This window comes from Giraffa tippelskirchi, chromosome 10, assembly GCF_054371585.1.
Source record: "Giraffa tippelskirchi isolate mGirTip1 chromosome 10, T2T-mGirTip1v1.2.pri, whole genome shotgun sequence".
NCBI lineage: Eukaryota > Metazoa > Chordata > Mammalia > Artiodactyla > Giraffidae > Giraffa > Giraffa tippelskirchi.
In genome coordinates, this window is record NC_137284.1 from 96,836,540 (window position 1) to 96,862,442 (window position 25,903).

At 35.3% G+C, this 25,903-nt stretch overlaps 1 protein-coding gene across 2 annotated transcripts in view; it reads right to left on the minus strand.

Moving 5' to 3' along the window:
• Window positions 1-25,903, minus strand: part of CFTR (CF transmembrane conductance regulator) — a 385,597-nt gene that overhangs the window by 122,856 nt on the left and 236,838 nt on the right. For both annotated transcript variants that reach the window (XM_081537842.1, XM_081537841.1), the window contains 2 exons: window positions 24,658-24,837; window positions 20,947-21,138 (listed from right to left, as the gene is read on the minus strand). In XM_081537842.1, coding sequence (XP_081393968.1) covers window positions 20,947-21,138; window positions 24,658-24,837 — 372 coding nt within the window. The remainder of the gene's footprint in view (window positions 1-20,946; window positions 21,139-24,657; window positions 24,838-25,903) is intronic.

Consider the following 25,903-nt stretch of genomic DNA (forward strand, 5'->3'; position numbering starts at 1 on the left):
TTTTGTTGTTGTTGTTTAGTCGCTAAGTTATGTCCAATTCTCTCACAACCCTATGGACTTTATAGTCTGCCAGGCTCTTCTGTCCATGGGATTTCTCAGGCAAGAATACTTGAGTGGGTTGCCATTTCCTTCTCCAGGGGATCTATCCATGCTATATTGTGCTATGATAGTTTTATTCATCTTATTATCTTCTCAATATAAAATAATCAAGGGGAGCCTGCTGCTGCTGCTGCTGCTGCTGCTGCATCACATCAGTCATGTCCGACACTGTGCAACCCCATAGACAGCAGCCCACCAGGCTCCCTCGTCCCTGGGATTCTCCAGGCAAGAACACTGGAGTGGGTTGCCATTTCCTTCTCCAATCCATGAAAGTGAAAAGTGAAACTGAAGTTGCTCAGTTGTGTCCGACTCTTCTCAACCCCATGGACTGCAGCCTACCAGGCTCCTCCATCCATGGGATTTTCCAGGCAAAAGTACTGGAGTGGGGTGCCATTGTCTTCTACAAGGGGGGCCTAGGGAAGGTCAATTCTTTACCTTCTCTTTTCCAAGAAACGTTTTCACACTTTTAGGATGATTCTGTAGTATTTGACTTGAAATTTCCGCTATAATATGTTTTTAGCAGTACAAATAAACAAGAAGACTATTTTTAAGTCCCCACATTTTTCTGCTAATTAACTAAGATACTACTGAATGAAAAACACCTAGTTAGACAAACAAATACTTCACCAATCAACACCACAGTAACCTTCTTCATGAGTCAACATCAGAATTCTATAATAAGAAAATAGATGGACACAAGCTGCTTTCAAGGAAGCTCTGTGCTCGATTTCATTTGTCCAAATTTTTTTGCAGTCTGGACCAGACTAGACTGGAAGTGTAAGATTTTGCATTTCAAATTATATAGTTTTATCAGATGTTCTATGACTTTCCCTGGCATTTGATACCAAAAAAAAAAAAAGAAAGAAAGAAACTCTGATAAAACCATTATACATAAATCATTGAGATTTTGTGATTTTATTTCTATAAGATATATTCTCATGAGTAGGATAGCTTGGCCATAGGTATATCTTCTTTCTTTTTAGGAGATGCTGTTGCCAGAATCCTTTACAAAACATTTAAAAGTTATACTTCCAAAGTTACAGTTCCTCCAGCAATATCTGAGAGTACCCTTTCCCTCAAATCATCACCTACAATAGCTATTATATTTATACAAGGTATGAGATAAGAATCTAGTCTTATTTTGTTTTACTGTCATAGTAAACATGATTTATTAAATAAATGATGTTTCCAATTAATTTATATATCATCTATCATCATCTCACATTTCCAAAGATCTACTTCAGGACTGTTTGGTTCCTTCTATTTCTACAGTAATATTCTGCTGAGTTTTTGGTGTTTAGGTTTTTTAATGGCTTTAAGTAACATTTAATACCTGACAAAGCACAATCCTTCTTCATAAATTGTGGTCTCTTTTTGCTCAGTCTCCTATATAACAATGTTAACAATAATAACAATATAAGTAAGAATGCTAATAACAGCGAATATACATTGAGTGTTTACTAGGTATCAGGTACTATTTTAAGTCCTTTATGAGTATTAACTTTTTAAATTCTCATCACAATCCTATACCCCTTATAAATATGAGAAAATTCAAAGTTAGAAAAGGTAAATGTCATTCCAAAGATAACACAGCCAAAAAACAATAGAGTCAGGATTCAAACTAAGGCAATTTGTCTACAAAGCGTGGACTCTTAACTCTTTCTGGTATTTCCTTCCACATCAAATATACTTTAGTAAAATTCTGAAAACAATCTTTTTCAGATGTATTTGCAATTTCATTAAATATAAACGTAAGTTTGATTGCAATTTGCATCTTAGGATGCTGCTGAGCTAATTATTTTTGTATACTTATCTACTATTCAGCCATCTTATCATATTCCTTTATTAATTCTGGCAGAGTTTTGCTCTCTGCTCTTACTAGAATCTCTTGGGGGTTTTTTAGGTGAACATTTTTTTTTCAGAAACATGTAACGTTCTTTTTATAAGACAGACAGAATTAAATTTTACCATTTAAAATAATGCTTAGTTTGGAATGTTTGGTTAAAAAAGTTATGAAGTTTTTTAAAATGAAGTTTTCTTCTACTATTCTTAGTTTGAATTTTTATTACAAATCACTGCTAAATTTATGTAAGATTCCTTTAGCATCCACTGACCTTGTTACATGGTTTTCTTCATTGTCAATATACAAATTATTAATATATCATATTTATAGATTGTTTATATTGAAGCACTCATATTTCTATTCATGAATCTTGCTTGATCATCTTTTTCATACCATGCTGAATCCTATTTATTAATGCTTTATTTAATAGTATTTTATTTAAATATCCATATTCCTAAGTATGATTAACTACAGTTTTCTTTTTTACATAACTTTTCAGATTTTGATACAATCTTCTGACCTTAGAAAACGAAGAGTTTTTCCTTCTTGTCTATAATTTGATACAGTTTAAATAATATAGGAAGTTATGCTATTAAAGGTGAAATACAATCCAGCTATGCAATTATCTGCTGATAGTGTCTTGTTAAGTAATACACATTGAACTATCTTTACAGTGATAATCTGTCTATTCAAGGTTTTTTTTGTTTCTTTCTTCAATTTTGATCATTTGTATTTTCTTAGTAAATCATCCAGTTCCTCTAAGTTTTAAATCTGTTTCAACAGAATTGCACTAGCTTTTAATAATAATTTTAATCTTGCTCATATTTTTGCTTAAGCTTCTTTGTTACTCCTAATATTGTAAGTCTTTTCTTTACTACAGATAAGGATAGATTCAACAATTTTATTGGCCTTTTCAAAGAACTGGCTTTAGTAACTATATTTTAAGTCTTTGATTTCTTTGTTGGTTTTCTCCTTCATTAAATTAATTTTGATCATCATTTACTCCCTCTTTTAACTTTTTATTTAGTTCCTTCTTTAAAATTCTCAAGAAAAATATAAATTTTCTGTACTTTTAGCCTTGTTTCTTAATAATAAAGGTATTTAGAGCTAAAAATCTTCTACTGAGTGCAGTCATGTTCTACAGATTGTTATATGAAGCATTCTAGGTTTCAAATAATTTATAGTCAGTCAGGAGATTTTACCTTTCTAAGTATTTGTTTTCAACTTACCTGGCTTAATTATATCTAAATAAATGTAATTTTTACCAAGCATAACTAACATGTTTTATCATTCTCATTAGAACCTATGACTTAAGAAGAAGCTAAGCAACTATAAAAAAAAAAAAAAGAAAAAAGTTTGAGTGGAAGAAGAGTAATATTAGAAGGTCTTACACGTATTTCTTAAAATTTTAATGGATTTTTACAGATCTTCAATAGCAAAACTTAAAAAGTTGGAGCTTAGGCTAAATTTAGCTTAAGAGGAGAGATCTTCAAACATATTTTATAAAGATCTAATCTGATATGAAATGTAAAGGTGTTGTTTGTTGTTTTAGCAAACTGAAGTTGTTTTAAGTATTAGATAAGACTTTATCCTTTAGCACTACTTTCCTCAATAATATTTAAATGGCATATAAAATATTTTCATTTATTAGTATATCTAACCGGAAGTTATTACAACTGCTATCCAAAATATTCATTATAATGATTGGAGTATAGACATACACATACATTTGAATATATATACATATATAAACACATATAGATTGCACTTTTACACATCTATACATATGTGCATATACATGTACATATATGTGTATATAATACATATGTGCCTGTGTATGTATGGTACGCATACAAATACGCAGGTGTTTATTCAGCTTGATCTCTATCATCCACTATTATGGTGCTAAGAAAAGAGAAGTCTGCAATAAGTAAAAGAGGATTATTATTTTCTTTATGAATTAGATTACTATTTCTCTTATCAAAAAAATTTAAAATATGTGAAAGATAATGCAGTTCTTAACAAACAAGTTGTCTCACTTTCCAAAGGTTTATCCTCTTCAATCCTGTTAATATAATGAGAGCTGACTGACTGAGAAAGCTCATTGTATCCCATGACCCTAAAATAGAGAAAAGTCAAATTTTTTCTCACTTGATAGAGGACAGTTTGACCAAAGAACACGTGATCCACAGTACTCTAAACAATTCAAGTTCATTCAATCCAACTGATCATGTCACACCCCTGTTTAAAACATCACAAAACAAACAAACAAACAAAATATACTGGATCCTTGTGAGCTCCAGAATAAAATCCAAACTTCAAAAGATGGCATACAAAACTTTTCCCAGCTCACTTCTTCATCCTCACCTCCCAGCACTCTTCCAAATACATCTTGACCCCTAGCCACACTGAAGTTTTATTGTGCTTCAAATTTACCATATCTTTCACCATCTGCACCTGCTGGTCCCTCCGTCTAGATGACTTTCCTCTACTTCTTAATCTGGCAAATTCCTTTAAGGTCAATAAAAATTTAATATCCTCCATAAAGTCTTCCATTACTTTAAAAGGCATGTTCCTATGTGTTTTAAGAGCCATTTATGTTCCTATGTAAGAGCTTTCATCTCTTTTCTTATTGTCTGTTTACATTATCATTATCCTCAAAGACTGCGAGCTTCTCAAGGACAAAGGCAGAGTTATAATTTGCTCTATGATTTGGGAGCCAGGATAGGTTTAAGATATTATAGGCATATGTTCCAAACAGTGAGTAAAGTATTTTAGGCAACTTAGAGATGGTTAAGATTAATCCTCTGCCTTCAGGAGCTTACAATATACAGCCTACCAGGGACAACTAAATGAAAGACCTGGATTTTGAGTTAAGATGTGGCTCCATGCCTGAGAACTTCGTATCTTCCTTATCCATCTTTACCAAGTCTGCCCCTAACTTACCTCTCTGGCCAGGGTAACAAACTGTAATAAGACACCAGAGCACACTCATTAACCCTAAACCCTGAATATTCATTGGAAGGACTGCTGCTGAAGCTCCAACGCTTTGGCCACCTGATGTAAAAAGCCAACTCAATGGAAAAGACCCTGATGCTGGGAAAGACTGAAGACAAAGGGAGAAGGGGATGACAGAGGATGAGATGGTTAGATAGCATCACCAACTCAATGAACATGAACTTGAGCAAACTCCAGGAGATGGTGCAGGACATAAGAACCTTGCGTGCTACAGTCCATGTGGTTGCAAACATTCAGACACGACTTAGCAACTGAACAATGACAATAAATACTGTCATTTTAAAAGTAGACTGTGATGTGAAATTAAACAGATAGATGAATGGAACAGAATAAATATTTCACAAACAAACGTGTAGATCAGAACCTAGCATAAAAGTGTTAGAATGACATTTTATAGGGAAAGGTGGAACTGCTCAAAAAATGATCTTGGGACAAATGGATCTCCCCATGGAAGATAAAATTAGACCCCTAGCTCACACCAAATACAAAAATTAATTCCAGCGGTCTTTAGTCCTAGATGTAAAAATTGAAACTAAAAATACTGAGAACATATAAAAAATATATTTTTATTATTTGTGTTAGAATGTCTTAAAGAAAAGATAAAGAACAAACCATAAAGAAATACACAGATACAATTTGTTATATGAAAATCAAAAGACTATTTAACAAAAGATCTTAGAGCAAAATATATACTGCATCACCTCCCATCCATAAAGGATAGTAATGCAATGTTTTTAACTGTCTTAGTCCAGTCCTTCCAAGCTGTAGATACCAAGAAAGTATTAAACATGAAATTATCGTATTATGGGAAATACTTGTATACAAGAAAATAGGAAGGGAGGCAAGGAAGGCTGGGAGAGCTGTCAGTCCTCAATGCAGTTTCAGCCCCCAAGTGAAGGAGAGAAGGACAGAAGCTTGAATGGAAAGACATTAGAACATTGAACAATCTAAGCAAGGTTTGACAGAGCCATCTAGAAGTCTCTGAGCCAAAATCTGTTAATAAATAAGTCCCATGTCTTCCAGACACAAGATCTGCTTCAGTATCCATGCCATACTTGATCAATCACGGAAAGCAGCCTATGGAAGGAGTAGTCTCAAAACAAACTGAATGATTTCAACTCACAGCAATGGACCCTCATTCAATTACATTCCCTACGACAGTGGTGCATAAGGCACATCTCTCAGCTACTACAAACTTAGCAAAACAATTGACACAGGATATGTAGTCAAACAGCCTACAAATATAACCGCACAAGCAGTCATGGAACTGCAACAGTAGAACAGTAAAGAAATTGCAACAATTAGAACAGTAAAGAAATATGGGGACTCCCCTGGTGGCACAGTGGATAAGAATCTGCCTGCCAATGCAGGGAACAAAGGTCCAATCCCTGGTCTGGGAAGATTCCATATACCACAGAGCAACTAAAGCTCATGTGCCACAAACTACTAAGCCCATGCACTGCAGTTACTGAAGCCTGAATGCTTTAAAGCCTGCAAGTCACAAACAATGAGCCCCGTAAAGCAACTACTGATGCCACGTGCCCTGGAGTCAGCAATTGCAGCTACTGAGGCCATGTGCCACAACTACTGAAGCCCGTGTGCCTAGAGCCTGTGCTCTGCAATAAGAGAAGCCACTGCAATGAGAAGCCTGTGTACCCCAACTAGAAAGTAGCTCCCAATCTCCACAACTAAAGAAAGCCTATATGCAGCAACAAAGACTCAGCACAGTCAAAAATACATAAAAGTAAAAAAAAAAAGAAATGCGACTTTTTACAACCTAGAATGGTAAAACGTCAAGTCTGTTAGTAAGAAGCGTTTTCAAAGATTGAGGAAATAGGAACACTCATAAATGGCTAGTGGTAGTGTAAATCAGGACAGCTGCTTTGAAGTGAATTTGGCAGTATCTAGTGATATTGGAAAACAGAGACATTACTTTGCCAACAAATGTCCATCTAGTCAAAGCTATGGTTTTACCAGTAGTCCTGTATGGATGTGAGAGTTGGACTATAAAGAAAGCTGAGTGCCGAAGAACTGATGCTTTCGAACTTTGGTGTTGGAAAAGCGTCTTGAGAGGTCCTTGGACTGAAAGGAGATACAACCAGTCAATCCTAAAGGAAATCAGTCCTGAATATTCGTTGGAAGGACTGATGCTGAAGCTGAAACTCCAATACAAAGAACTAATGCAAAGAACTGACTCATTGGAAAAGACCCCGATGCTGGGAAAGATTGAAGGCAGGAGGAGAAGGGGACGACAGAAGATGAGATGGTTGGATGGCATCACCGACTCGATGGACATGAGTCAGAGTAAGCTCCAGGAGTTGGTGATGGACAGAAAAGCCTGATGTGCTGCAATCCACAGGGTTGCAGAGTCAGACACGACTGAGTGACTGAACTGGCTGAGTAAAATATTAGAACAACCTAAATGTATGTCAATAACAGGGTGAATAAATAAAATGTTACACATAAGCACCATATAGCAAATGAAAAGAATGAAATAGAATTTCTACATCTAAGTAGTACAGCTAGACCTCAAAAAGGTAATAGGAGCAAAGAAAGCAAGCTGAAGAATGATGTATACAAATTATATCATTTATACAAATTTTGAAGCCACACAAAACTATTAAGTATTGTTTATAGATAAATATATACCATGTAAATTCATTTAAATGGATTGGAAAAGTATGTATCGCATTTGTAATAATGACTGTTTGAAGCTTGAGGTTTATGAAGAATAATGTTGAGGATTTAGTGAAATGTTCTTAAAATTCATCCAGAGCTCTAACAATAAAGAAAACAGGGATATTGTCAAATGGATGTTTCCAAATCTAGAACAGATGCTAGTGATACAGATTACATTATAAAACATGAAACTAAAGATTCCTGCATCTGAAAAAGATTTAATGTTCTGAGCCAACACATTTGACCTTCTTTTCTGGAATGAAATCGTTTTTGAAGAAAAATGCATCAATGTGGATAACTTAACAAGTATCTCAAAGATTATAATTAATAGAAAGCTGTTCAGATTGAAGTGAAACAAAATAGTAGGGGTAGACTGAAGAGAATTGTGAATAAGTCTAGTATTTTAAGATCAAATACATTAATAACATCAATATCCTGCTAATGTGAGTACTTATTCTGATTACTTTATTGTTCATTTGTAGAGTTCTTTATTAGTATTTAGCTTCTATTTGATTTAACATAAAACACTTTGTTTTGAATACGCTGTTAAACATTTATCTTTGCTGATTACTAAAGGCACTCCAATCTGGTGCTATATTTATCTTACGGGTGTTGGTTTTCAGCCTTGGTGCTATCATGAGTTTAAAAAGCAGTACAGAGCATGAGCTGCTCAGAGAAGCTTTGTACCCAGAGACAAACGATTTCTCTTTACCTGCACTGCAACTTCTCTGGAGTTCTCTTGGAGTTATCCATAAAAACTGTTGGAGGAAATCATCGATTGGAATTAAAGTACAGGGCTGGGCTTCCCAGATAGCTCGAATGGTAAAGAATCTGCCTGCAATGCAGGAGACCTGGGTTCGATCCCTGGGTTGGGAAGATCCCCTAGAGAAGGGCATGGCAACCCACTCCAGTATTCTTGCCTGGAGAATCCCATGAACCAGAGGAGCCTGGTGGTCTACAGTCCATGGGGTCACAAAGAGACACGACTGAGCACACACATACACACACATGTTAGAGGGCATGATTTGATTTCTTATACAAAAATTAACTACTGAGATGTTTTAAACCAGGCAAGAGTACTGGAGTGGGGTGCCATTGCCTTCTCTGTAAGTCAAAATAAATCAAATATAAACTTTAAAAAATTGTGATCAATTAGTTTTCTTGTTAAAGGAGACCCTGAAAAATATTTCTTTGTAACCACCCTACACTACCATTTTAATAAATTTCTCAGCAGTTTACCTAAAAATAAAATCAAATATCTGGATCATTGGTTTTCAAAGTTATTTTGACCAACTATTTTCAGAATTATTTCAGACCAATTATTTCAGAATCACCTAGGGAGCTTGTAAAAACTGCTGCACATATTCTTACTCAGAAGAAATAGACCAGAGTGCAGGAATCTGCATTTTAACCTGTGATTTTTATGTCTGCTTGAACCTGTTCTTTTGGCTAACTTCCTTTACAGCATGCTGGTCACAAAAGCAAATGTCAACTTCAAAGGATTCTGTGCACATAATATATTAAGTCTGTTTGAGATTGTAAAGCACTTGAAAATACTTCGATAAAGAGTACCAGAGGGTCAAAGTAATATCATAATAAAAGTCCAATAAAGATTAACTTATTTTATTATTTAGAAGTACATAACATACTCCATGTTATGGACATACTTTTTACACAAATGTGTACCACCTTATTTTTTTTAATGCACCTAAATTTCAACACCTGATATTATTCAACTGAGCCAGACAAATCAGAAGCTATTAAAAGAGGAACTGCTAATACAAAGCTCATTAACTCTGTCTTGAACATATCAGAGAAACAGTATAGGGTATTATATTGAGAGAGAAAGAACTTTAAAAAAAGGGTGGAGTGTTACATTAACTGGCCCTGTGTAATTATGCAATATTTGCTGAGTACATTCAAGCTTCCTGTGACTTTGTAGATAGGAAAATACCATAAACCTTTTCTTATACCTGTATTATCACTCTTCAGAACAACCTTGACAATACAGCTGCTTGTGGTAAGGGAGGATGGTAAGAAGCTTGGGTTGAGGGAACGTGAACTTTAGAAGTAATACTATTCAACAAGGAATGTTTGTAACCATCATCATTAGACAGTCAATGCCATTGTTATTAATGTTTAATAATTATTAAGTACTTATATTGTGCTTTATGTACAAGGACACTAGGCAAGGAGGAGGAAGGAGAAAAGAAGTGTTGGAGGAACAGAGGAAAGGGAAAGGGAAAGGAGAGGAAGAAGGGAATTTGAGAAAGCCCAGGAGCACACTGTAAAGAGAAAAAGAATGAACCAACCATTTTTGGTACATAGCTGCTGTAAACGTGGATGTAGCTCTGCACGATATGTATCAACAAAGGGAAGTTAACTTCTACAGCAGAAAATATACATGAACAAATTCATAAACTAAAAATTGGAGTTCTGTTCATTAGTAATGATAGCCTGTTGGCCTAAGTCAAACTTGATTACAAATAACTGGGCATACAAATATTGGCTAAAGATTAGTCCTTATCAGAAAGCGTAGGAAGTGAGAACTTTCTATCAACTTGAAAAAATAGAAGCTCTTCTTTCACTGGGCTTTGGTACTAAGTCACAGCAGAAAACTGAAATAAACTGAAATTTCAATATATTTGTTATAGGACCCAACATAAGTACAAAAAGCACTACTATAATAGATGTTAGTCTTTTTCACCAATATTATTAAACTATTGTTTAATATTCAGATATATATATAAACACATACATGGTTTTATATATGAACTTGAAAGTATATACATAATTCTGTTAATATCTCTATGCCTTTTGATGTTTATTTCTGTATATGTGTAGGCCTATATTTATATTCGAAAACTAATAATGTAAGCATTTTTAAAGGAAGAGCTTTGAAATGCAGGGCTTTAAGGTATTTCGGGATAAGTGTTTCCAAGAAAGTAAAGTTAGAAAAGATACTTGAGACAAATAATTTTATTTATTATATTCTAGCTCTACATTAGACTCATTTAACTCCAGATTTCAGATTCTCTGGAATGACCCTTAACAACCCAGTTTTGAAATGCTCTCTACATGATTTTGATTCAATTGGTCCAAGAATTGGCATTTAAGAATGTACTCATTCCTTAACTATCTCTTCTAGGTCTACCCACCCAAGCTGCTGGGATAAATCCAATCTGTGAAAAGCACTCCTTTCTTAGAACTTCACTGGCACATGACTATGCTGCCTTGCAGTTGATCCTGCTCTGGAGTTCCTCACAGGTCTCCCAGGTCTCTAGAAACTAGGACTCCTCAAGAGCTGAGCTTGCATACTCCCTCACCCATCACCTCTGAAGAAATCCTATGAAAATACTTATTCTTTCTACCGGTGACTTTGGAGAACCAGCTGTTCCACTTGCCCTGAGCAGGCTTCCTCCCTCGAGCTGACTGGCCACCTACTTGGCCACCTACCATATTTTAAATTTGAGGTCATGAGGCATGAAGAAAAGATTCTGCCCCAAGGCAAGAAGAAAAAAGTTTACTTGGGAGAAGATGAAAAAAGTTTTCCTGACCTTTAAATTTCAAGTGTGTTTTTTATGTTCTTTCTCAAGCCTTTATCAAGTGTAGTAGAAAAGCTTTTGTATACACATATATAAATAGTATGTATAATATATATTTTAGAAAACTTACGAAGTTTTGCCTAACTAAAAAACTTATGACATTTTGATTCCACTTGCTTGACTTAATGTGAATAGAATGCTAGATTCTATTTAGAAATCTAGAATCTAGAATGCTAGATTTCTATTTAAAATAGAAGCTATGCATCAAGCAACAAAGGTTTACCGTATAGCACAGGGAACTATAGTCAATATTTTATAATAATCTACAATGGAAAATAATCTCAAAAATAATATATATATAACTGAATCACCTTGCTGTGCCCTTGGAATATTGTGAGTCAACTATACTTCAATAATACATATATTTATATATATTAAGAAAAAAATAAAAAATACATTTCAAGTGTGTTAGTATAGATGATTTTCCCAAGATCCAGGAGTACAGATTTTAGGAGTATGGGAGCTTCATATGTCATTTACAGGAAAATACGTCATAACCTCCTCTTTCACAAAGGCAGCCTTACAATCCCAATGGGTTAATAACACTGTTACAATCATAGTGAGATTAACCAGTCTAAAGTTCTAATTCAAAATCTGCAGTGTTCAGTGGAGAAGACATTAGCGTCTAAGAGTTTCTAATACACAATTCTAATCAAGTATAGCAAAAAAGATAAGTCAGAAGATCTGGATTCTCTCACTGGTCCCATCAGTTATGAGACATATGATCTCCAAAAAGTCTCTTAAATTTTCACTTCTTACACTTTAAAATGTGAATAACAATATTTCATAAATGTCTAACCACATCTCCATTATCTCCCTCCAGTTTGCATGTTACACTGGATAAATCTTCCTAAAAGCTGTTTTTATTATGGCACTCCCCCCAGTGAGGGAAAGTCATCATGGAAGATACTGTGGACCCACCTGCTCCCCGCCCAGGGATCCTACCTGTGCTCTCACTAAACACCACGTTTCACCAAATCCTCTGCAGCTGGAGTGTTGCGTAAGAATTGGATTGCCCCAGGTATATGCAATACGAAAGTCAAGTGTGGAGGACTCTGCTTTTCTGCCTTTTTTTGGCTATTTGGTTTAATTGCTGGCAAGTGGGGAGATAGAAATCATGATCTGACTGTTTTCTCCTAGTTCAGCTCTCACCATATACCTCTTCTTTCCAGACTCTATCCTTGCTGCACTGCCTAGAGTCCCCCTTACAATGCACTGTTTTTGCTCGACTCCAGCCCATTTTATCCTATACCCCAGCCACGCCAAACTGACTACAAAGGTTCAACGAATGTTCTCTGCTGGCTCCAGGTCTTGTACATTCTGTTCTCTTTCTGGAATGTTCTCCCTGTTCTTCATTCAGATGATTCCTACTCATCCATCATCTCTCACCTCAGCTGTCACTTCCTTCAGGGAAACCTCATCTAAGACCAGATTAAGTGCTGTTTCTGTATACCACATGAGAATCTTACATTAACCAATATCCTAGAACTTAACAAACTGCACTAGCTTTACTTGCTTATCTTCACCAGAATGAAAGACGCTTGAGGACAGGGAATGCGCCTATTCACCAATAATCCCCAGAGTTTGATGTCCTTTGTTTAATGATTGCACTCACAGATATTTACTACACAAGTGAATATATATATATGTGTGTGTGTGTTTTGTGTATGTGCATATACATTTCTCCCCCAAAATACTGTAAGTCAAAAACTCATAACAAACAGGATCCTTGTTATACTTGCAGGCAGTATTTAGAGTGCCTAACATATACTGTGCCCACAACGGAAACTCAATAAATATCTATTGAGATCAAGTTTTTAATTTATGAAATTTGAAGCATGGATACTTAAACCTTCTAAATAAAAATTAGGTATTACAGATCTGGTCTCAAATATATTATTGGTAATACAATTGCCGTTTCAAAGGCTATTTTTGTCTAGAGAATATTACACTCAATTTTCAGAAAAACTTAGTTTCCCTTCCTGGAAAGGCCTTTATGAATATTATTACCAAGTTCTAAGTTTATGTTAAAGTCTAAAGTTCTCTTAAATATAAGCATAAAATCTTCTCTCGATCTTATCTAATTAGCCATTGCTACAAAACAGAAAACTCCAAGGGTAAGGGGTCCAGAATACTAATTCTTCAAGTGGATGAAACATCAGGCTTATATAATGATACAGCATGGCTTTGACCTTTGGAAAACTTAGCTAATTTTTTGTTTGTTTTTTAAATTATGAAAGCATGGCTTAGCTTTCTGAATTTCATTATCTATTCATGAGTTAGCTTGATCCCACACAGTTATAATTAAATTTTTATACTACTGTTCTGTGGATTTTCCCACCTGTTAGGAAGAAGGGCAGTCTTCAGGTTATTCTGGTTTTAGAGATGTCAGAACTCTCATTTAAGTTAATAATTAGTTCCAGAATTGCAATCTTAATTCCTAAAAGTTAGTTCACACTTTTAGAGTTTAGCACAGGCTCATCTCGATTGCAAACTCTACAGAAAGCTGTCACTAGATAACTAGGAAGTGACAATTCAAAGGACCAATGTGTGCAAAAGCACTCAGCACAGCAGTACTGACTTGTGCCCTCCCAATGGATGTTAGCTAGTATTGAAGTTTCAGGGTTCAAATGATGTGAAATAAGTCAGTTCAAGAAACACTATGGTGTTCCTGCTTGGTTCTGGTTCCATAGTTATAAAATAAAGGTATTTGCTTCATGTTACAGTAAGTTAATGGCAGTGCTTTCAAACTTAATTATCTATCAGTAGAAAATGACAGGTGGTTCAAGGTACAGTCACTTAGTGTGGTTTATTCTGGTTTAGGGAACATAGTCCAGTGTGTTTCAAATATCTGTTTTCAATGTCTATTATATCTTGGCTACTACTGAATGCAAATGTTAATTTGTATGGTACCTTTTTATTTACACATCTCCTAAGTGAACATTCCTGAATTCTCCTACAATTGTGGATTGACAACCCAAAAGTTAAGCCTCTGTTCAATGCAGGTTAGTTTTGGCCAGATCTGAAGATCCAGGGGTCAAATTCAAATTTAAGTAGTCTTGTGGTATCTGTAAGATGGAATTTATTTTCCACAAGAGTTAACTCATTTCTTTGCTTACTTCCCTCCCAAGTTTTTCATATTTCTTGCCAATTTCCCTCCCAAGTTTTTTTTCCTCTTAATAATTTCTTGTCAACTTCCCTCCCATTTTTTTTCTTCTAGTGACTTAAATATGAAGTGGAAGGGAAAACACAAACAGATTTTACATCTTCAACTTACATAGTAAATATTTTTTATTACAATGCATATGTAATGGCTGTCTTGACAAATATTTACCTAATGAAGACCATTTTGTGGTTATAAAAGGATTGCAACAACTTTGTGGAAACCAATTACATATACTAAGCCTCTGATCTCTCACACCCCTCACCCCACCTCCTACCATGCACAATTATAGAAGCCAATTACTGCTCTAAACCAGGTACTTTTACATGAGAGTGAGTCACTAAATAAAGACAGTCCAATTATTTGGTATCCAAATGCTGGCCTGCCTGGAATCTGTTGCTGTCAGTTGTGGGGAGTATGGTAGAATAAGGTATTGGAGAATTGCAAATGGTTGGTATTCTGGAAATTTTTAAAAAGTAAGAGAATAGTGAGATATCACTCTTTCAGTATGAAATATGACTAAACTCTCCTTAACGGATAAGTAAGTTAATGTGGGGCCAATTACATTAATTCCTCTTTTTGAGCTAGCAAAATCTTCAGTGCTGGTTACAAAAGTCACAAATATTTAGGAGGATTTTAAGGGAAGTTTGGGTACATGGAAAGAAAACAATGGGAGGAGGAGTCAATGGACACAAGGATACACAATGGTATTTTAAAAGAACTATTAATTTGTCTAGAAATCCTTTTACCATAATTAAGATTCGAAGTATGACATATAAGCAAGACTTGGAGAAGTTCCTGAAAGAGGAGATCTCAGGGTAAAGAATCTGAGCAGGACTTGCTCACTCGTGTCTGCTCGTTACGACTTTTCTATCAGCATAGCACTGTCTCCATGCCCTTCCCTGTGATAAAATCTTCATGCAACTCCACTGACTGAATATTTTCAACCACAGACTGAAATCAGAAAACTATGTGAACTACGTTGTGAGTGCTTTTTCCTATCCAAGAAAATTTACACATACCTGCCTAGTCCTATGACACCAAGCATCATTACACACGCAAGTACTTTGTGGGTATTAAAGCTGAAAAGAAACACAAAAATGAGGAAGAAAATACTCCGCCTCATCTCCAGTTCCAAATCTAGACATAGTACATTAAGAAACAGAACAGCTTTGGCAGTCAAAGTGAAAACATATTGGATCATGTATGTTTGTATTTGCAGATGGGGCTACAGACAGTACACAGAGGAAGTCATTAGCTGATACCAGCTGTTAACCCTCAAGGACTCTGTAGGTATTTTGTCTTCCTGTGCTCAAAATTCCTCCATGCTTAAAAATATAAAACCTTCATTTTTGGAGATTCTCACTGGCCTTTTTCAAAGGTGTGAATACTTGCTTAACAATAACAAAAATTCGCAACTCTGAAGTCACTGAAAATAGGAAAAAGTTTTCATTTTGACTGTCAGGATAGTCTAGCACTTTTAATTATTTTTATTTGTCCCTCACAACAACAACTTGCTGTTGTATAATCATCTCCTCAAACTCTGAGACTGAGAAGCTCAGAAAAGAACATTTTCTGAGTAAAATTCTTGCAACTGACATGCCTACTTCAAAACTTACCTCTGAAACAGTCAACCAATAAGAACTTATCCTTATGCCTATCAATGTGCTTGGTGTAGTATCCCAAAATAAAATTTTTAGAATCACTATTCTCACGAAATTTACCATGTAGTTGGATAGACAACAACATAAAGGAAACATTCAGAAAGAGACAGTCATAAACTAATGTACTCACTGCATTTGTCAGTTTAAAGTACAGGAATTAAGGAGATGCTGGATGTTTTTTCCTATCATAAGATGACTAGGAAGATCTAAATCAGTTGCAAAATTCAGCAGAACAGAAAGGAGCTGGGACTCAGGGACTATTAAAAATAGAAAGTTAAGTGTTTTATTTGATATTTTAAAGCAAAGAGGATGGAGAATGAATTAAATGGTGGTCATCATTGTTATTAAAGCTGATCTAGTGGTGTCCTCCACTGGTACTCTGATAGCAAGACCAGTGGTCCCTCTGCTTGATCAGATATCTCAATTCTATGTAACTGATCTCCACATTATTCCTTTCTAAACCCATGGCATTTCTACCTGTCCTTCTTTCCAGTTCCTGTTATACAAGGAATCCTTAATCCTAAACCAACTACTCTTCTCTCTTAATTTCTTGAGGAAAAAAATATTCACTCTTTTTCAAAGGCTCATTTTTCCTGATGCCCTTTGTAAGGATGCAGATAGTACACAGATTCCTATCTTCTCACAATTCCTCTGCTACTTTTGTCTCTTCTTGTCCATCGTTGACATTACCTGGATTATTGAAATAGCTTCCTATTAGTCTTCCCCCTTCTAGTCAAAATAACAAACAGTACTACAACTACTACTAATAATCACTGATTTATTTAGTGCTATGTGCTAGAAGAATCCACAAAACTGTACAAATTAGGTAATAATATCTTCATATTTCAGAGGATAAAACTCAGTATACAGCAAGGTTAAGTAATGTTCATCAGCAACCCACCCTGTTAGATTTCAAAATCTCTATTCCTTCTGCTACCCCAAAAAAGTTTGAATCACATCCACCTTAATTTTGCTTCACATTTCATAGTCAAAGAGATATATCTAAAATGCAAAGCTGATTACATCACTCCCCTGATTAAACCTCTCCAAGACCAAATTCCTGAGACTTGTACACAAGCTCCCAAGACATGGCCCTGCAGTTTCATTCTACTTACTGTCCTCCAGTTACACCCTCACTCTGTCAAGATGCCTATGGTTCCCTGCACTAACCAAGTGGTTTCAGGTCTGGTTTTTCTGCTCATAGTTTTCTCTGTCAAGAATATCTTTTCCATTATCCTTAATGGAAGTGGAAAATTTCAATTTTCCATTAAAATTTCCTTAATTCCTTCTACTTATCCTCCAAGGTGTTTGTTTTTAGAGAAAGCCTCCCTGAACTGATCAGGCAGGCTGAAAGCCCTCAACTGGGCTTCTGTAGTGCCGAGAGAACTTCTATACCAACACTTTCTATATTATATTGAAATGGTCTCTTGGCATGTTTTTCATCAAGCAGCCTATAAGCTCTTTGAGTGAAGGAGTAATCAAGTTTTCATTCTGCACCCACCCTGCCTCCACCACAGTGAACAGAGTCTGGTAATCACAGAAGTCATGCTGTGAGATCCGAAAGGGAGAGAGAAACCGGAATCACCTCCCAATCCCGTGGCCATTTCTGGAGCATGGAACCAGTGGGCCAATGCTCCAAACCTTCAGGGTTGTATGCCATCTGTTTTCTTCCAGAGAACACTCCGACTTCTGTTACTTTGGTCATGCAGACCAACTATAGATGACCACTTTTAAAGTTTTCTCTCAGAACTACTTTTGTCAACATCAAAATTCATAATGATGACTTTTTCATGATTCTGATTCATGGTTCTCCTCAATTATGCCAAACCCCTCCTTGTTTCCACAGCACTCACGAACAAGAACTGGCTTTGAGACACATGCCTTGTGTCATGCTCTCTAGCAGTATTCTCTACCTTCAAAGGAAATAGAAATTAGCTACAGTTCACTGAGTGGCAAATATGCACCAAATGCTGTGTTAGGCACTTTCTATTTATCTCATTTAATTTTCTCAACAATCCAGTGACTATCACTCATCAATCTTCTCATATACCTAACCTTCTCTCTATTTTACTGGCAACTCCAATGCTCTTAATAAAAAAAAATTCCTCCAACACCATAATTTTCATTCTTGTCACCATTAGAATTCCACAGGGAATCATTCCATCAGAAGAATGGCCTTATGCCTTCTCTGAAGGTTATTTCATCATTAGCAGACCCCGATGTCTCCTTTTACTCCTTTAGAAATGCCTCTTTTTTTCCCGTTAGAGTAACTTTACACTCTTTATTGATATCTTTTCCTATTGGCCCATGAACTTCCAAAGTATATACATTTTGTTCTATTCATATTTTCATAAAATGTCTCAATAAATGTTTTCAAAATTAATACTCCCTACTTTCTTCTAGTTTAAAAGCTTCATTAGGCACAGAAAATTATGTTATATGATTACATTCATGTGAAATATCTAGAATAGGTATATGTTAGAGACAAAAGGTTGCTTACTGTTAGGTAGAGGGGTTAGGGATGAGAGAACATAAATTAATTGCTAACTGAGGTTTCTTTTAGAGGAGTTGAAAATGTGATGGTTATACAACCTTGAGCATATTTTTAAAAAAAGCTACAATGAATTATACACTTTAAAAATAATTTTAAGGCTGGTCATGGAATCAGAAAAAAATACTATGGTTTTACTCTCACCCTGTTTCTCTCATTGTTTTAACAGTTTTATCAGGATACAATTCACATACTATACAACCATTCATTAAAATACAGGTCACTTTATTATACACTCTTTAGAAAACAGACCACATCCTATTCACCTTGGCATTCTCAGAACCTAGCACAGTATTCAGAAGATAGTAAATGTTCATTCTACGAATTAGGTACCTATACCTCTGAATTTACTACTACTAATATAGCTATGCCATGCATGCCTGCATGCATGCGTGCTAAGTCGCTTCAGTCACGTCTGACTCTTTGCCACCTTTTGGGCTGTAGCCTTGCCAGGTTCCTCAGTCCAGGCAAGATCACTGGAATGGGTTGCCATACCCTCCTCCAGGGGATCTTCCTGACCTAGAGATCAAAACTACATCTATTATGTCTCCTGCATTGGCAGGTGGGTTCTTTTTACCACTAGTGATACCTGAAATACCTATAGTTTTGCCATATTTAAATTAAATATACTTTTACAGGTTTACTTGGGGGAATCAGGACAGCATTTATAAAATTATTTCTATGAGAAAAGATATATTTAAGAGCAAAAAATTAATAAATAAAGGTACCAGAAATCTTCCAACACCTTTCCACTAATAAACAGAACTCATGATTTATCTTGCAGGACACTGACTACCACTCCTACAGCCCAGCCCCCTCATAGACAAATACCTATGTTCTCTAGAAACATGCAGAATTTTTTTATAACAAATTTAATGTGTTCCAACCTCCAGGTTGTGAAATACTATTCTTGGAAGAAGAGCTTTTGAGGAATGAAGAATATTTTCTTCAAGGTAAATCAAAATTTTTCAGAGTAGCTTTTATTTTCATTATGCTTTCAGAGTATGTGAAACTAAGAAAAAGAAGCCTGTAAAAGCTACTGTTGAATGAGCATATATATATATAAAGAGTCACTTGTTCAAGCATGTAGCTCTCTTTTGTAAGGACTGTAGTTTCTATCTAATCCGATCAGTTTTTTTCCCCTAATTTTCATGCACTGTATTTTAAGCTTCATTTTATTCCCAGTGCAATTTTTTTTCATAGAAGTTGATTTAAAGGGATCTACTAGTATCAAATGCCATCTATCAAGGAGAGTGATTTTGACTCAAGATCAGTATTCAGGCAATACCGCTGAGAAACCTCATAAAGTGATATTTTCCCTGCTGATAAAACTCATGATGATACTTTCCCTACCATTAACATCATAATGGCACTTTCCCTACCATTAAGATCCAGGGGATCTTCCCAACCCAGGGATCGAACCCAGGTCTCCTACAGTGCTGGCAGATTCTTTACTGTCTGAGCTACCAGGGTGAAAAGTGAAAGTGAAAGTTGCTCAGTCCTGTCCAACTCTTTGTGACCCCATGGACTATACAGTCCATGGGATTCTCCAGGCCAGAATACTGGAGTGTGTACCCTAATCCCTTCTCCAGGGTATCTTCCTGACCCAGGAATCGAACCGGGGTCTTCTGCATTGCAGGCAGATTCCTTACCAACTGAGCCATCAGGGTGTGAGCCTTCTATCATACAATTTATGTGCTGAATAGTATAAGATCCATATATTGGCTTTACTTGGAATACTTTCTGTATTTCTAGATGATGAACTCAGTCCTCAATATTATGAAGTGATTCATCATAATTTTGCCACTGTTTCAGAGGATTACAGACACTAAAAGTTATATGGTTACATATCCAAGGTCAAAGGATGAGATACGATCACAACTTTATCTCAGATTCCCTACTGGCAGGTCAATGTTTGTTTCTTTAGGCTATGGTGTTATTAAAATAATTAAAATTCTCTTACATAATTCCGAAGTACCTTTAAAAAAATGCATCCTATAGAAATGTCCACTGAGGACATTTGTCTCACTAATAAGTGAACAAAATTCTTGCCATTTCATAGAGTTTTTATTGTAATCAAATCAGCCCACCATTTAAAAAATGATCTGTATATTAAATTCATTAAAAAATGAATTGTATCTTTATGTTTCTGCAGGCTTCTTATAGCAGGAGTCATATATTTTATCAATTACTTTACTCACAGTAGTTTACTCATAGTGGAAATGTGATTAATATATGTAGACTGATTAAAACATTAAATATATAATTTAGGTAGTTTGAAGCTTTCATATGCATAACCAGAAGTTTTACACATAATTACTTACCTCTTCTAGTTGGCATGCTTTGATGACACTCCTATATCTATATTCATCATAGGAAACACCAAAGATGATGTTATCTTTAATGGTTCCAGGCATGATCCAGGAATACTGAGAGCAGAATGAAATTCTTCCACTGTGCTTAATTTTACCCTCTGAAGGTTCCAATTCTCCCATAATCATCATGAGAAGTGAAGTCTGGAAATAAAACCAGTGTTATTAAGTCAAATCATTTGATCAAATTATTCTCAGGATGCAGGTGCCACCAACTGTCATCCTAAGCATAGGTATCCTAATTTTTAAAGATTCTGTATTCATTCATTCAATTCAAAATTTATGAAGCACTTCCTATTTGGGGTATGCTGCTATGCACAAAGATACAAAGGGAGACAAGAGACAATTACAATAGAATGTGATAAATGCTACACTAGAGGCTCACAGAGATGGGGTGCTGAGTTCAGATTGTTGGGATGGGGTCAGAAGAGGTCAGGGATATTAAAGTCAAAAAGAAAAATATCCATATACCCAGGGGTATAGACTCTTACACCAATATTGCTTCACTAAAATAATTCAAGGAGCTTTCATAAATGAAAGATAATTAATGTAGATTAGAAATCCCCCCAAATCCATTTTCCCTAATATTCAATTAAATAAATTTCCATCAAACATCTATTACATACTAGGTATACTATGATAGTCCTTGGAATATAAAAACAAAGAAGATACAGTTAGTTCCCTTATGGACTAGATGTTAGTAACGGGAAAGTGATAAAATTAAACTTGACCTTGTTTTTTTTTTTTTTAAAGACTAAGACATGTATTTCATTCAAAAATTAAACATTCCAATAAAAATTACAATGTAGGTTTTATAATCTGTAAAACTCTTTGACTCTGCAAACCCAGTCTTAGAAACCCTCATCAGAAAATTATAAAATGCACAAAATTACAGATTAATCAATTTACAGATAATAGAGAATGCCATCACAATATCATTTATACAATAATAACTTAGCAATAAATTACAATATAGTATTAAGAGAATAATCCCATTTTGGTTTTTATAAATACACAGATATGTGAAAATTTCTGGAAGAAAAATATTTCAAAATATTTACCTGATTATCCCTAAGAGGTGAAATTAGGAAAAATACATATTTTCCCCTCATATTTTATCTGCCTTTTCTTGCTTTTCTACAGTTTTAATGACAACAATATAAACAACTACCATTTATTAAGCAGTACTTTGTTTCAAGTACTGCATCAAGGGCTTTCTGTACATTTCCTTATCTAATCCTTATATCTGACCTTATTGTTTTATTCAGAAAGTAATATATACTGTTGAAACTTTGGAAAATCGAGAGATATAAAATATAACCAAAATCTCAGAGATAGCAACTACACACATAAAGTTCTTTCAGAGACATATATACATGCCTTTGTAAAATGCAGATCATAATGTACATATTATTTTATAATCTGTTGTCCTTAATAGCATAATATACGTATCCTTCAGAGTCATTTTTAACATTCCTATACTGACTGAATACAGGGGTTTCCCAAGTGGTGCAGTAGTAAAGAATCCACCAGCTAATACCATAGATGCAAGAGATGAGGGTTTGATCCCCGGGTCAGGAAGATCCCCTGGAGTAGGAAATGGCAATCTGTTCCAGTTTTCTTGCTGAAAAATTCCATGGACAGAGGAGCCTGGTGGGCTACAGTCCATGGGGGTCACAAAAGAGTCGGACATGACTGAGTTTGCATACACATACATATATATACTGCTTGAATAACATGCCATTATATAACTACACCAAAATTTACCTAATCAATCCCCTATTATTAGATATTTAGGAGTTCTCCCAATTTGTGGCTATTGAAACATCAAGATGAATATCTTTATATAAAAATCTCTGCAAAAATACTAGGGTAAGTCATACAAATTGTTAATTGGTTATTTTTAAGGCTTTTAATACACAAATTACCAAATTGAGTGGTTCAGGGTTTATCTTGAAATGTATTTGCAATTATTCTATCTTATATTTTAGCTAGATATTTTATCTAATAAGAGTATAAAATGCTCCATTCCTACTGCAATGAAAGGACATCCTCCTAGACTTAGTTGCCAAACTATTTCTCAGAGGGGTTTAATTATTCCTAAGGAACAACTGCCTCCATCTGACTCTGTCTTCATATCTACTTCTCAGAAGATGTAGCTGTAACTCCAGCCAGCAATTATCTGCTCATCAATTCTTAATAGAGTTGCCTGAAATTTAATTGCTGGTTAAGTCCCATAATTTGTAATTCCAAAGCTATTTGTTTACACCTTTCAAAGAAGTAATTTTAAACACATAAAATTAATTTTAAAAAATTCTGTGAAACACAATTACTACCTTCTCATAAGCAATCATTCTCAGTCAAGTCATCTGTGATTTGTTTATTAGCAAATCCTCCTATGGTATCATTTTCTTTTAATAGGGAAAATTTCTAGTTATATAAGAAATAGAAGGAAAAAGTAGCACTTTAAGAAGAAATACATTTTTTGAAGAAGAAATATAGCTGCTTTATTGAAAGGCCTATTTTACATGTGGGAAAACACATTCGGAGAGAGAAATAAGCAAATTGTACATTGCTACAAATATGAACACCAAATTCAATGACTAGAAATTTTCTATGGTACTTTGTTTCCCAAGTCTCAGACTAAATTCTTTAAAATGTGATTCTTCCTTAACTAGACATTAATAAATAACTATTTTTCAGGGGTATTTCTTAATTCCTGTTTATATTTACATTTTTATCTTCCAGTGGCACTGCTCCTTCATTCCTTCTTCCTTTTCTTTCATCAGAGTATTCTGAAGAGTTTTAAGAGGACACTAAACTTTTTTAATTTTTCTAGAAAGTATTGTAGCTAAAATCATAGTTAAGTGGGAATAAGAACCTCCTTTTAATAGACTTCCAAAGCAAATATCTATTATCCTTAAGTAGTCCATTTCAAAGCCAAGAGACCCTATCTTATCTCTGATTCTATTCCTTCATGCCCTTTGAATGTATTTCCCAGATAAAGAGCACAAGTGTTTATCATTGTCTGAACAATAGCTCAAATCATTGAAGACTAATATAAAGTCTTCTCCTGACAATGAAATGTGACCCTTTAGTTTTTTAACCTCTTAATTTTTGTCAGATTTATCTCCAAATATCCATGGTTCATAATTAAATGAGGTAGAGTGGAAGGCTGATCAGAACAGAATAAATAAACATTCATATGTATTGCCATCAAAAAACTATCCCACTCAATAATTTTCCCTCATAATAAATCATAAGCAAGCCTGAATTCATTCTCCAAAAAAATTCTTGTGTCAACAAAATGAGGATCTCTTGCCCATGTGGTTACTGAAGTAAAATATAAGCCATGACTTTCCTGGACCAGCTCTGAGAAAATGTCTGTGCCACAGATTGGCAAAAATGGATGCTTTACTTGTTCAACAAAGTTATTAAATGCTCACCATGTATGTGCATGACACTGTACTGAGTGATGCCCAAATTATAACTATATAAGAGGAAAAGTTTCTGAAGATATCAGAAAGAAATGAAAGGCTAGAGGACGCTATCAGTGGAATAATTATACACACTATCCAAGTATTCTCCTTTTACAAACTAAAACAAGAAAGGAGAAAAGCATGTCAGGTTAACATCTTCATGGTGCGGTATAAAAGAGACTACCTTGCCTGCTCCAGTAGATCCAGCAACTGCCATCAACTGTCCTCGTTCTATCTTGAAACTGATATCTTTCAGGACAGGAGCACCGAGAAGTAAGTTACTGAAGAAAAGGCTGTTATCACCGTTGGAAATTTTTCTATTGTTATTATTTTCTTTTGCTTTCTCAAATAATTTACTAAATCCCTGTAAAAAAGGAAAAAAAACACGGTAAATAAGAAGGTATGTTTCTCAGATATTTTCAATGTGTGTGCGGGTGCAGATGTGTCCGATTCTTTACAACCCTGTGGACTGTAGCCTGTCAGGCTCCTCTGTACATATAATTTTCCAGGCAAGAATACTGCAGCAGGCTGCCATGTCCTTCTCCGGGGGTTCTTCCTGCCCAGGGATCGAACCTACATCCCTTGCGTCTTCTGCATTGGCAGGCAGGTTCTTTACCAGCTGAGCCACCAGGGAAGCCCAATATTTTCAACAGCTATTTACATTATGTATTATTAGTTTGAAGAGTACATGGCACATGGTCCATACTTTATAGCACACAAGTTATAGCACATGATTTCTAGAGCACATGATCCAAAATATTTCAAAATTATAATAATAATTTCAATTGCTGATTGCTGCTCACCATCAAATTTAAGATATCTAGCTATCTATACAAAGGTTATCCATCTCCTCTCCTATAGGCTGAACACATACATATAATTATTCAATCTTCAGCAGAGTAACTATATGAGGTAGACTTTATAAACTCTTTCATTCAAAGTTGTAGACTGTGGCTCAGAGAGGTTAAGTAACTCAAGTCATTTAAGTAGTAGGCCTGAGTGTAATTACAACCCAAATCTTCTAACTCTATCATGCTGGCACCTTACTCTGAGAAGCTCAAAGTATTTTAGTAGTTATTACTAAGTGTAAATGTGATGATACTACCATCTGATTTGAATGAAGTCCATTTTTGCAAAAGTGCTGGGAGAAGGAATTCTTTTTTGAAAGCTCCTTGCTTCTGTACTGCCCCATGGGATGCGTTAGAGAGCGTGCATGTGCTTAGTCGCTCAGTCGTGTCCACCTCGTTTGTGACACCATAGACCATAGCCCGCCAGGCTCCTCTGTCCATGGGATTCTCCAGGCAAGAATAGTGCAGTGGGTAGTCATTCCCTTCTCCAGGGGATCTTCCCAACCCAAGGATCAAACCCAGGTCTCCTGCATTGCAGGCAGATTCTTTACCATCTGCTGCTGCTGCTAAGTCACTTTAGTT